Source organism: Mobula birostris, chromosome 25, assembly GCF_030028105.1.
Source record: "Mobula birostris isolate sMobBir1 chromosome 25, sMobBir1.hap1, whole genome shotgun sequence".
NCBI classification, from domain to species: Eukaryota; Metazoa; Chordata; class Chondrichthyes; order Myliobatiformes; family Myliobatidae; genus Mobula; species Mobula birostris.
Window position 1 is genome coordinate 54,429,247 of NC_092394.1, and position 14,599 is coordinate 54,443,845.

The 14,599-nt window shown below is 43.4% G+C and overlaps 1 protein-coding gene across 3 annotated transcripts in view; it reads left to right on the forward strand.

The window, feature by feature from the left end:
• Positions 1–14,599, forward strand: part of ncf1 (neutrophil cytosolic factor 1) — a 110,710-nt gene that overhangs the window by 61,741 nt on the left and 34,370 nt on the right. For 2 of the 3 annotated variants that reach the window (XM_072243671.1, XM_072243672.1), the window contains exon 5: positions 9,309–9,367. In XM_072243671.1, coding sequence (XP_072099772.1) covers positions 9,309–9,367 — 59 coding nt within the window. Of the gene's footprint in view, positions 1–2,509; positions 2,764–9,308; positions 9,368–14,599 lie in introns of those variants that run through there. The other variant, XM_072243673.1, reaches the window with a different exon arrangement.

Below are 14,599 nucleotides of genomic sequence, written 5' to 3' on the forward strand. Positions count from 1 at the left end.
CATAGCCTTTGATGCCCTGGCTAATCGAGAACCTATCTATCTCTGCCTTAAATACATCCAATGACTTAGCCTAGTGGCAACAAATTCCACAGATTTACCACCCTCTGACTAAAGTAATTTCTCCGCATCTCAGTGCTAAAAGGACGTCCTTCAATCCTGAAGTTGTGCCCTCTTGTCCTCGAATCCCCTACCATGGGAAATAACTTTGCCATATCTAATCTGTTGAGGCCTTTTAACATTCGGAATGTTTCTATGAGATCCCCCTCATTCTCCTGAACTCCAGGGAATACAGTCCAAGAGCTGCCAGACATTCCTCATACGGTAACCCTTTAATTCCTGGAATCATTCTCGTGAATCTTCTCTGAACCCTCTCCAATGTCAGAATATCCTTTCTAAAATAAGGAGCTCAAAACTGCACACAATACTCCAAGTGTTGTCGCACGAGTTCCTTAACATCACAACCGACTTAACCTGGAGATTAACCTTTAGGGTATTTTGCACAAGGACTCCCAAGTCCCTTTGCATCTCTGCATTTTGAATTCTCTCCCCATCTAAATAATAGTCCGACTGTTTCTTTTTTCCACCAAAGTGCATGACCATACACTTTCCAACATTGTATTTCATTTGACACTTCTTTGCCCGTTCCCTGAAACTATCTCAGTCTCTCTGCAGGCTCTCTGTTTCCTCAACACTACTCACTCCTCCACCTATCTTTGTATCATTGGCAAATTTATCCACAAATCCATTAATACCGTAGTCCAAATCATTGACATACATCGTAAAAAGCAACTGTCCCAACACTGACCCCTGTGGAAATCCACTGGTAACTGACAACCAGCCAGAATAGGATCCCTTTATTCTCGTTCTCTGCTTTCTGATGATCAGCCAATGATCCACCCACACTGGTAACTTCCCTGTAATTCCATGGGCTCTTATCTTGCTAAGCAGCTTCATGTGCGGCACCTTGTCAAAGGCCTTCTGAAAATCCAAGTACACTATGTCTACTACATCTCCTTTGTATACCCTGCTTGTAATTTCCTCAAAGAATTGCAGTAGGTTTGTCAGGCAGGATTTTCCTTTCAGGAACCATGCTGGCTTTGGCCTATCTTGTCATGTGCCTCCAGTTATTCCATAAACACATCCCTAACAATTGGTTCCAACAACTTCCCAACCACTGATGTCAGGCTAACAGGTCTATAGTTTCCTTTCTACTGCCTCCCACCCTTCTTAAATAGCAGAGTAACATTTGCAATTTTCCAGTCATCCGGTACAATGCCAGAATCTATCGATTCTTGAAAGATCATTGTTAATGCCTCCGCAATCTCTCCAGCTACTTCCTTCGGAACATGAGGGTGCATTCCATCAGTTCCAGGAGATTTATCCACCCTCAGGCCATTAAGCTTCCTGAGTGCCTTCTCAGTCATAATTTTCACTGTCCATACTTCACTTCCCTGACACTCTTGAATGTCTGGTATACTGCAGATGCCTTGGAAACAAAGATGCAGATTATTTTTCCATCCTATAGCAGATAATTGACAGCTGTGAGATGTGCCAAAAGTTTGGAAAGCCCAAGCCACAGTTTGTCTGCCACTAGTATCTGAATACAATGAGACGGGAGACATAGACCTACACGAACTGGAGCAAGGCGTGTAGTAAGTAGACAAAATAGAAGGATATGCGTAAGCCTAGTAATTTCTAAGGTAGGGACATGTTCAGCACAACTTTGTGGGCGAAGGTCCTATATTGTGCTGTAGGTTTTCTATGTTCTAGGAGAAACTGTGAGATTTGTAGACCAAAACACTGGTATTTCACTTGAAGCTGAAGTCTTAGCATGAGTAGGCAAAGGCACTGGGAGAAACAAATGTTGGTGCAACTTGAATTACCTAGAACCAATGATGGTCACTGGCACTGCAGACAGACTTCCTATTCAATCAGGCTGGACCATCTGAGAAACATCAAGATGAAGATGCCCTAGTGACTAAAGAGGTGATGTTTGAATCTGCAAAAACAGGATGGAATCAGAAGTTGGATAAATAATGGAGTGTTTGAGGTAGCTAGAGAGATTGGCCAAAAGACAGAGTCTACAAGATGGGTGCGCACCCTGAAAGAAACTCCGACAGGAATTATACCAAAAGCAGAAGTTTTGAGGAACTGAACATAGAACTCTGAAAGACTTACCAACATGTGCATCAGAGTCTCTCTGACTACTTTTCTCAGTGATATGTCAAAAGCATTGGCAACCCCATCGCATGGATACAAAATCCTTATTCTAACAGGGAATGGAGCTGTCAATTGACATTTACATTAAACCCCCTCCTGAAGCTAGAAGCAAAGGAACACTGTGGAAACTCAAAAAGTGTGTGTAAGGTCCAGCAGATGCATCACTAGGCTAGTATAAAAAGGTCAAGGATGTAATGTTGAAAACAGATGGAAAGCTATCACAAGTGGATCCAGCTGTTTTTTTTATTGGCAAGATTCAGGATATCCTGTGATTGGAATACTTGCCTGTCATGTAGATGACTTCATGTGCGGAGGCTCACAAAACTTTGCCACAGCAGTTATCCCTCAGCTGAAGACAGTCTTTCAGGAGGAACATGACAGATCCTGCTATGTAGGGATAGATATCCTTGTTGTTAATGGGACAGTACAACTGCACAAAGAGAGCTACATCAGGAATCTTCAGACAATCCACGTGGAATCTTCACATGCCACAAACAGGATGTACCCCTCAGTGAAGCTGGAGTGGAGCAATTTAGGTCAAAGGTAGGTCAGATTGTAAGGGTGATAAAGCAGAGCAGATCTGACATCATGTTTGATGCCTGCAGCCTGGCATCCAGCACAAAAAGTGCCACAGTACAAACTTTACCTGAGGTAGACAAGATAGCGTATAGAATTCAATCTGAAAAGGTAGTCTTGAAGTCAACAGCTCACTGAGGCTCGTTGTCTTCAGTGAGGCCTCACTTGGAAATCTTCCTGATGAAGTTACTCAAGGGGGTCACTTCATTGTACTGATGGGAGATGAGGGAAGATTTTCACCTCTCTATTGCCAATCAAAAAACGATCTGAAGAGTTGTACAGCGTATGCCGGCTGGAGAAAGCCTTGCAGTGTGTGAAGGTATTGACAGTGCTGTTTTCTGGCCATGCTGTATTCTGAGCTTTTCCATGGTGACCCAAAGAAGAACAGTCTACATATAACTTGTATCACAGACAACTACTCTTTGTTGATGCCATCAAGTCACCAAGTCGGTTACAGAGAAGAGGCTTCATCCAGAGATAAGCAGCATCAAAGAACTTGTCCAAGCACAGAAAATTCATCACATGTTATGGTCAACTACAAATGAACGACTAGCTGACCGTCTGACAAGGAAGGCTCTTGTGCTGTTAAAGGCCCTTAGTGAATGCATTTGGTACCTTAAGAATTGTATTAATTTCAGGGGTTAGAACTAAATCCCATATCCTAATGGACATTTGAATTCTCTTAAAATTGTTTTCATATTTAATTTTTTAATACATACATAAAAAGGATGGGAGTTTGCAGAGCTCTGTTCATTTGGTCTATGTAAGTATTTAGTACGCATGCGTACTCTCTGTTATGCGTGTGAGCGTGGGTAGAGGGAGACGATTGTGGGATGTAAAGGTGTCAGCACTCAGGTATTGAACGGAGACATTGGAAGTAAAGTTGTTTAAACAGAAGGAAAATGTGTCCTTGTTGTTTGGGTGTTAACGTTTGGATATAAGAACTCAGTTTGGTTCAGGATGCTGTTGTTGTTGCTTGCTTCTTCTGCTTGCGTGATTTGTGTTTTTTTTCTCTCTTTCTCCGTGCACACGGAGGGCTGGGAGTTGGCTTTTTAATTGGATTATTTTGGGTTTCATGCTTTATGGCTGCCTATAAACAAACAAATCTCAAGGTTGTATAAATTACTTTGAATTAAATATGTTGAATCTTGAATTTACTGAGGAAGACAGAACACTGTTGAGAGGCTGACCAGGAGGTCATGGCATCAGGAATAAAATCACCTGGCACTTGTAACAGCTGTCCATGTACCAACTCAGCCACAGATAACTGCAGGTCCTCCTTTGGAGACATTCTGAGCCCCAGCAGGACCCACAAGTGATGATTATGCCAACACTTATTCATCAGGGAAGCCCACAGAGCAGTTTTTAAGGGGCAGTGAAACTGCTCACACAGGCCATTGGACTGTATGTGATACACTGTAATGTGTTGTAGGCCCATGCCTGGTTCTGTGCCATCGCAGCTCAGAGGTCTGATATGAACTTGGATCTGTGGTCAGAGGAAACATCAGATGGCTGTCAAACCGAGCAACCCAGGTGCTGGTGAACACCCAAGCCATGTCTGTGGCCATTGAAAATGCTGGAGGGAATCCCTCTGGCCACCAGGGGGTACGGGTCCACCATGGTAAGAAGGTGCGTGAAACCGCGGGAGGGGGGAAGAGGATCAACAAGGTCCACATTGACATGGTCAAACCATCGTTCATGGATCTCAAGAGGTTCCAATGGCACCCAAACATTGGGTGAATTTTTCTAGCTAGCACTCAACATAGGCTGCACTCCAATCATACATGTCCTGTCTAAGGCCATGCCACACAAACGTTCGTGCAACCAGTTTCTGTGAGGCCTTTCAGCCCAGATATGAGAGGCCATGAATGGAGTTAAAAGCAGTCCACCTCCAGTTTGTGGGCACTATGGGACAAGGGCAACCAGTTGAAATATCACACAGGAGAGAAACCCCAGCTTCCCCGCATTTAATTCATCTAACTGCATGCCTGTGACTGCTGTTCGGTAAGCCTGGACATCTGGGTCAGCAGCTTGATGAGCTGCCATGAACGGCCTCAGTGGCTGGCAGTGAAAGGCAATTAGCCACAGTATTACTTTTCACCTTGACGTGTTAAATGTCAGTTGTGACATGTAGGCCAGGTTGTGTTGCTGCCATGCAGACAAAGGGTCTGATATTTTGGCCATTGCATGCTCAAAGGGCTTGTGATCAATGAATGCAGTGAAATGGCGACCCTCCAGCAGAGAAGTAATGGCAATGGGTGCATTGGGGAGTAGGTACACTGGTAGGGTCATGTTGGAAAGAGCTCATATGGCGTCATCAAATGCTCTGGTCATGTCTGTACGCGATTAGGGCATTGCCTTTAAGGGCACTGTACAGGTTCAGCAGCTCATGGAATGAAGTAGTGATAGAAATTCACCATATCTAAAAACTCTTGTAGTTTTTTAGTAGTGTGGGCAGTGGGAAATCCATAATAGCGATGACTTTTGATTTTGAAGGTTTTGCACCTTCTGCGGTGATGTGATAACCGGGAAAGTCAATGGTTGACCATACAAACTGGCAGGGTTAATAATCAACCTGTGTTGGCTTAAGCAATTGAGAAGTGTGCGTAGGTATGATACATGTTCAGATTTGGGTGCACTGTCAACAAGCATGTCATCCAGGTAAACAAATGAAAATCAAAGTCTTTTAATACAGTTTGTCAGCCGTTGTCTGTGCTGCACTTTTCAGCCCAAACAGCATGCACAGAAACTCAAAAAGGCCAGATGGGATTATCACAGGTGTTCTGGGAATGTCTTCTGAGCACACAGGCACCTGATGATAGCCCCTAACTAAATCAGCTTTAGAAAAATATTAACTTTACAGCTAAGCGTGCAAAAAAGTCTTGGATGTGTGCGACCGGGTAATGACGTAGGGTAGTGACATCATTAAAGTGTCGGTGATCACCACGTGGGTGGCAACTACCTTCAGACTTAGGGATCATGTGAAGCGACGAAGCCCGGAGGCTATTCGAGCGTTGTACAATGCCAAGTCTTTCCATGCTGGCAAACTCAGCCTTCGCCGTTGCAGGCTTTTTTGGGTCCAATCAATGTGCCGAGACATGGAATGGCAGGCCAGTTGTGTGAATGTGGTGCTATACTCCATGTTTTGCAACTGTAGTGGAGAATGTGGGCTTGGTGAGGTTTGGGAATTTGCCCAGCAGCTGAGTGAACTCACATGCAATGACAGAGTCATTGTGAGAACTTACAGTGTGAGCAGAGTAACCACCCAATGTCCTTGACGTCCACAAGCCAGCAGTTTATAAGGTCAACAGTCCTTGGGCTCAGGAAATCTGTGCTGAATAGAGGTCCAGCTACCTTAGTCAGGATGAAGTCCCATGTGCAATATCCCACTGAAGCAGAGTGTTGTGTTTCCATAAGCCTGGATATTTCTGCCGTTGGCAGCCTCCAGCAAGGTTTTAGTAGATGACTTTGGCAGTAGAGCACTTGAGCACCTGTGTCACAGAAGAAACACCATCTTGGAAGGGGTGTCCATGACGAACAGCAGATGACCTCGGCAGCTGGAACTCACAGATGTGACGCTGAGGCTTTAGAAGGCACTGGTGAGGCCTCACCTTGAGTATTGTGAACAGTTTTGGGCCCCGCATCTTAGAAAAGATGTACTAGCATTGGAGAGGGTCCAGAGGAGGTTCACAAGGATGATTCCTGGGATGAAAGGGTTATCTTACGAGGAACATTTGATAGCTCTGGTTCTGTACTCGCTGGAATTCAGAAGGATGAGGGGGGATCTCATTGAAACCTTTTGAATATTGAAAGGCTCAGCCAGAGTAGATGTGGAAAGGATGTTTCTCATGGTGGGAGAGTCTAGGACAAGAGAGCACAGCCTCAGGGTGGAGGAGCGGCGCTCTTTCAAAAAAGAGATGTAGAGAAATTTCTTTAGCCAAAGGGTGGTGAATTTGTGGAATTTGTTGCCAAATGCAGCTGTGAAGGCCAGGTTGTTGGGCGTATTTAAGGGAGAGATTGATAGGCTCTTGATTGGACACAGTATCAAAGGTTACGGAGAGAAGGTCGGGAACTGGGGTTGAGGAGGAGATAGAGAGAAAGGATCAGCCATGATTGAATGGCGGAGCAGACTTGATGGGCCAGATGGCCTAATCCTGCTCCTTTGTCTTATGGTCTTATGGTATTCAGAGACCTCTGATGTCCCGATGTGCTGGCACTGTCGAAGCTGCAAGGCAATTGGCACTTCCTGGCCTCCGTACCAAAGCGAGCATGGAAAGAGCACAGTCCTGGTGTTGTCTGTTTCCCAGCCACAGGCGTGTGTGTGTTGGAGGCCCTGCTGACTGGGCTTATTAAGGCAAGGAATGGAGGAGGAATTATGCCCCTCTATCTGGCTGAGTGTAGACTATCAGCCATTTAGGGCACTGAGGCGTGTGGGAGAACAAAGGGATCTGGGAATACAGGTCCATAATTCAATGAAAATAGCATCACAGGCAGATAGGGTTGTATAGCGAGCTTTTGGTACATTGGCCTTCATAAAGCAAGTTATTGAGTACTGGAGATGGGATGTTGTGTTGAAATTGTATAAGACGTTGAAGTGGCCTAATTTGGAGTATTGTGTGCAGTTTTGGTCACCTACCTACAGGACAGATGTAAATAAGGTTGAAAGAGCGCAGAGAAAATTTACAAGGACATTTCTGAAACTTGAGGACCTGAGTTATAAGGAAAGATTGAATAGGTTAGAACTTTATTCCTTGGAACGTAGAAGATTGAGGGGAGATTTGACAGAGGCATAAAGAATTACAAGAGGTATAGATATGGTAAATTGAAGCAGGCTTTTTCACTGAGGTTGGGTGGGATGACACACAGAAGTCATGGGTTAAGAGTGAAAGTTGAAAGGTTTAGAGGAACAAACATAGAACATAAAGTGCAGTAAATACTTCACTTCATTGCATCTTCATGTCAGACCAGCTTCTTAAAGTGAACCTCAACTAAATGTCGGTGGATGAGAATTATGCATATATTTCAAGCTATTATCTTACCCTACAATAAAATGGGCTCTTTTTAAGCAGCCTCATGTGAGGCACCTTGTCAAACTGACTCTTCTTTGTCTATCCTGCCTGTTATTTCCCCAAAGAATTTGGTACATGGAGCTTAGGAAAATAGAGGGCTATGGGTAACCCTAAGTAATTTCTAAAGTACGTACATGTTCGGCACAGCATTGTGGGCCATAGGGCCTGTATTGTGCTGTAGGTTTTCTATATTTCTAAGTTTCTAATTCCAACAGAGTTATCAGGCAGGATTTCCCCTTAAGGGAACCATGCTGACTTTGACATATTTTATCATGTGCTTCCAAATACCCCAAAAGCTTCATCCTTAGTAGTAGACTTCAACATCCTCCCAACCACTGAAGTGAGGCTAACTGACCAATAGTCTCCTTTATTTGCTTCCTTCTCTTCTTAAACAGTGAAGTGACATTTTCAGTTTTCCAGTCCTCTGGACCTATTCCAAACTTTGTGACTCTTGAAAGATGATCATTATTGCCTCAATCACTCTCTTAGTCCATCAGTCCACTGATACCCACATTCCAGTGAGAACAAACCCAGCCAATCCAATCTCTCCTTTCCATGCAACAAACTGGTGAATCTCTTCTGCACTCTCTGTATCACAACCACAGCGTACCTGTAATGTAATGACCAGAACTGTGCACAATACTCCAAGTGCAGTCTAATGCTTTGTACAACTGCAACATGATCTTGCAATTCTTATACTCACTGCCTCAGCCTGTGAAGGGTTAATTGAAAATGACTTCTTAATTATCCTATCCACCAGCGTTGTCACTTTCAGGGTGCTATGGACTTGCCCTCCAGGGTGTCTCTGTACAACAGTGCTCCTAAGTCCTCTGCCATTTACTCTGCGTGTCCTACTGGAATTTGATTTCCAAAAGTGCATCACTTCCCCCATATCTGGATTATATTCCATCTGCCACTGCTCCTTCCAATTTTCCAACTGATTCTTAGACAACACGTGTCCTTCTCAATAACTCCAATTTTTGGGTCACCTGCAAACTTGCTAATCAATCTACCTGTATTCTCATACAAGTCATTTATAAATATATATGACAAAAGCAGAGGTCCCACCACTGACCCCCATGGCACATCAATAGTTTCAAAGGTCCCACCATTGTCTCTGTAAAACATCACTATTTACAGAACTTCCTGCACCATACCTTGTGATGCAACACGAGATACAGAGGTGCCAACTCTGACCCCTGTGGTACACCACTAGTTACATAGTACCAGTCAGAGATCCTACAGCTCTAGAACTTCTCCCCCAAGGAGCCGGTGTGGTGGTGTAATTGGATTAACTTCGGCTGAGGCCGATGGACCTTCAATGATTGGAGAAGTGTGAGAAGGGGAAAGGGCAGAAGTGACGTATGGGCCTTGAATTGCAGAGGAGGGGAGATGTGGGATGGATGGATGCAAACTTCTCATACAACACATGCATATTTGCAGGACAAAGAAGACAGAAACGTACCTGATATCAAAAGGCAGACCAAGGACTAACTCCTCTGGTAAGTTATCAATCCACCCAACAGAACTGCCGCTTATGATTGACTTAGATCAACAGTTTCACTGATGTTAGAATTGTAATATTTGTTTGTCATATACAGTGGATGGTATGTGTGCCACATTTTGACTGATCAAATGCAAGAGGAAATTTTACAGTAAATGAGCAGACTCTGAGGAGCATTTATGTATGAGGAATCTTGGGGTGCAAGCCTAATTTTCCTAGGGAAAGGGAATCAACAACTAGAAGACCTCAGTTTAAGGAGAGAGGGGAAAGATTTCAAAGGGACCTGAGGAACAACTTCTTTATACAGTGTAAGAATACAGTGTAAATAGTGAATACAGCCCAGTCCAACACAGGACAAGCCCTCCCCCCAAACTGAGCACATCTACATTGTTGCAGAAAAGCAGCATCCATCATCAAGGACCTCTACCATCCAGACCATGCTCTCTTCTCGCTGCTGCCGTCAGGAAGTAGGTACAGGGGCCTCAGAACCCACACCATCAGGTTAAGGAACAGTTATTACCCCTCGACCATCAGGTTCTTGAACTAGAAGGGATAACTTCACTCACCCAACGCTAAACTGTTCCACAACCTATGAGCTCACTGTCAAGGACTCTTCATCTTACGTTCTTGATATTTATTGTTTATTTATTAATTATTATTATTTTTCTTTTTGTATTTGTACAGTTGTTGTCTTTTGCACACTGGTTGTTTGTCTGTCCTGTTGGGTGTATCTTTCATTGACTATACTGTGTTTTTTGTATTTACTGTGAATGCCCAAAAGAAAATTAATCTCAGGGATGTATACAGTGACATATATGTACCTTGATAATAAATTTATTTTGAACTTTGCTCCTTGAAAGAAGGCACACAAGTATATAGGGCAGAAAGAAAGGTTTGCCACATGTTTCATGATTTTCACAGTCAATAGTAAGAGTGTTTCCCTTTATTGGTAAGGGTGTTGAGTATAAAGATTGAACATATGAAAGTTTGGTCAGGCCACATTTGGAGTATTGTGTGCAGTGCTGGCCATCGCATTACAGGAAGGATGTGGAGACTTTGGAGAAGATGCAGAAGAGGTTCACCAGGATGTTGCCTTGTTTAAAGACTATTAATTGTAAGGAGAGGTTCAACAAACCTTCATGGTTTTTCTGAGTGCTGGAGGGGAGTCCTGATAGATGTCTATAACATATGTAACATAAGGCTAGATTGTCAGAATCTTTTCCCCAGAGTCATACAGCACAGAAACAGGCCCTTGACCCAAATTATCCAAACCAATCAAGAAGCCTAGATCCATTTGCCTGTATCAAATCCGTTCCTGTCCATGGACTTGTCCAAATGTCTTTCAAATGTTGTTATCATAGCTGCCTCGCCATTTCCTCTGGCAGCTCATTCCAAATACACATCACCCTCTGTGTGAGGAAGTTGTCCTTCAGGTTCATTTTAAAACTCTCCCCTCTAACCTTAAACTGGTTCTTGATTCCCTTTCCCTGGGAAAAAGACTATGTGTAATCATCTATGCCTTCATGATTTTATACACCTCCTCAAGGTTACCCCACAGTCTTCTACAATCCATGGAATAAAGTTCTAGGCTGCCCAGCTTCTCCTCAGTCATTGTCCTATTAACTCTTACTGCATACTCTCCAGCTGAATGACATCTTTGCTATAACAGGGTAACCAAAACTGTACACAATACTCCAGGAGCAGCCTCACCAACAGCTTGTAGATTTGCAGTATAACAGTCCAGCTTCCATACTTAGTGCCATGACTGATGAAGTCCAGCATGCTACACAGCTTCTTCACCACCTTCTCTATTGGTAACCCTACTTTCAGGGAACTCATAACTTCCTTCATTCTACAACATTCCTTGGACTCCTACTATTCACTGTGAAAGTCATATTGACTGCCCAAAATGAAATATTTTCCACTTAGGGTCCTAGATTCAGTGTGTTTCAGCACCGATAAAAGCCCTTCAGCCCAAACATTTCCGTGCTGACTAAAATGTACTTCCCAGCACTTGGCCCATATCCTTCTAATCTCTTGTCATACTCCTGTCTTATGTGCCTTACATACCTGCCTTATTTAAGTATATACCTGTCTATATACGTAATGAATCAAAAGAACAAACCTCAATCACTTCCCCTGGCAGCTGGTTTCCTGCTGTGTAAAAAGAAAGTTGTCCTCAGGTTTTTAATAAACCTTTCACCTCTACCTTTAAAACTATGTCCTCTAGTTTCCACTCTACCCTGGAAGAAGACTGCTCATCCCATGCATGATCCTGGTGACTTTAAAACAATACCTCCATGAGATTACCCAAGTTTCCTATGCTCCAACGAGTTACGGCCCAACCTGTCCAACCTCTCCTCATATCTCAGTTCCTTAAGTCCGGATAACTTACTTATAAATCGTTTCTGTACTCTTTCCAGTTTAATTATTCCTTTAACGTGGTGACCAAAACTGGAAAAACATACTCCAAGTGTGGTCTCACTAATGTCATATACAATTGCAACATAACCTCCCAACTTCTATATTCAATGCCTAACTGATGAAGGCCTGCATGCCAAAAGCCTTCTTCACTGCCCTGTCTAGTCCACCTTAAGGGAACTGTGCACCTGTGCTACAAGGTCCCTCTGTTCTGCAACAGAACCCAATGCCCTTCTGTTCAATGTAAATGTCCTACCTTTGTCTTCCTTTCCAAAATGTAACACTTCACATTAAATTCTAAATTAAATTCTTTTTGCTGTTCCTCAGTCTTCCTACCCAGCCAATCAAGACCCTGCTGTAGTTCTTGATATTCCACGTCACTGCGTACACCACCTATTTTACTGTCATTTGCAAACTTACTAATTGTTCCTTGACTATTCTCATCCAAATTGCTTGTATAAATAACAAACAACAATAGGCCCAGTTCCAATTCTTGGGGAATACTACTAATCACCGGCCTACTCTCCAATAAAAGACTCATACCATCATCTCTGCTTTCTACCATCATCAATCGTGCATCCACTCTCAAGCAGCTTAACCTTCCAGACTACCCTTCAATGAGGGACCCTGCTAAAGTCATATCGATATCACCAATTCTCTTGTTTACTTCTTCAAAAAGCTAACAGGTTTATGAGACACAATTTCCCACACTCACAGCTGTGCTGACTATTAGACCTCGTTCTGATCAAATGCTGGTCCTCAAGATTCCCTCCAGTAATCTACCTACCTACCACTCATCAGGTTGTAGTCGCCTGTTATGTCTATGTTGCCCTTCTTAAGTAATGGCAAAACATTATAAAAATGGAACTATCCTCTAGTATTCCAGAACTTCACCTGTGACTAAAGATGATGCAATTTCTTCTCTAGATTTTCACGAGGTACAAAGATGCACTTGATGGTCCCAGAGATTTAATGTGCTCTAAGGCTGCCAATTTCTTCCTTTTGGTAATTCAAAGTGTTAAATACAAGAAAACATGGATCTAAGTTGAGAAGGGGAAAATTTAAAGGAGATTTTCAAAGCAACTTTTTTTACATAGAGCTGTAGAGTACAGAAATGGGCCCTTCAGCCCATCATGTCAATGTTGACTGCCATACTATCAATATTCATCCTACTTGCTTCCACTAATTCTACGTCCCTATGTGTTTGCTTTTTCCAAGTACCTTTTCCAGATGCTGGGACTACAGGCAATTCTGCACGTGTGGTAAACCAATGTTATATACAACTGTAAACATGATATCCAAACTCTTGTACTCAATGCCTCAGTCATTGAAGACAAGCATGCCTTACACCTTATTCACCACCCTGCCTCAGTAAACTATCTACTCGTGGCCCCCAGGTCTTTCTGTACAACAACACTGTATGCCTATACTGGCTTAACTTCCCAAAGTGCATGAAATTTTCACTTGACCGAGTTTAATCCATCTGCCATACTGTAGCCTACTTTTCAGTTGTAGAGTTATAGGGCTGTACAGGATAGAAATAGGCCCTTTGACTCAACTCATCTCTACTGACCAAGTTGGCTACCTGAGATAGTCCCATTTGCCTATGTTTGCTCTCTATATATTCTAATCATTTCATTTCCATGTACCAGCCTAGATTACTGTGACAACATCTAACCTCCCTCTCATCCTCATCACTCCTCATTGCCACCTCCTCAGAAACCTCAACCAAATTCATGAGACATGATTTCTCACACGCAAAGCCATGCTGACTATTCCTAATCAATCTTTGTCTCTCTCTCAAAACCCCTCCTGATAACTTTGTTATCACTGACGTAAGACTCACCAGTCTGCAGTTCTTTTCTATATTCTTGCTGTCCTGTTTAAATAAAGGAATGACATTCTAGACTTCCGGTACCTCAACCATGGCTAATGAAGGTACAAAAAAATTGTCTTCCAGGGTCCTATGCTCTATATTTCCAATAACATCCTGGAATACATTTGGGCAGGCTCCATTTCCTGTGGATCCATACATAGGTCACCTCACAAATCATGAAGAGAAGCTAGTCTCTCCCTAGCTACCCTTTTACTCTTCACATGATGTTGGAATCTTTTAAGATTCTTATCTTATCTGCCAGGGATCACCCTTGACTACTTTCCCTCCTAATTTCTTTCTTAAGTGTTCTCTGTATCTTGAGGAGTTTATTTGATACAAACCTGATATGTCTCCTTTTACCTAACCAGCCTTGCTCTTCATTCTAAACAGGAATGTGCTATCCCTGAACTCTCATCTCACTTCTGAAAGCCTCCCACTTGCCAAGCATCCCCTTACAATTTCCCTAAAGAGCCTTTCCTAGTCAACCTATGCAAGTTCCTGTCTGATGCCATTAACATTAGCTTTGCCCCAATTTATGACTGCCACTTGTGTCATGGTCCGGTACGTGAAGTCCGCATTGCAGTTCACGGTCCGGTTCATCGATCCGTATTCCGAGTTTTTCCTGTTTTCCCCGGTTCTGTTGGGCTCCTTAATCGATTCTAGTTTCGGTCTGGCTACATAAATAGCTTTGGGATTCAGCTTCTTTTGCTGGACTGTTCCCTTCCCCTTCCCATCCGAATCCCCGACAATTACCTCGGCAGTTTCCCTCGGCAAGTATCCTCGGCAGTCATCCCGGCCCTGCGTCCTAGAAAGTATCCCAGCACTGCATCCTAGAAAGGGTCCCAGCCCTGCGTCCTAGGGGGGTCCTGGCCCTGCGCTCCAAGATGGAGTCCTGGCTCCGTACCCAAGGGCCTAACCAAGCCGAGTCCAAGA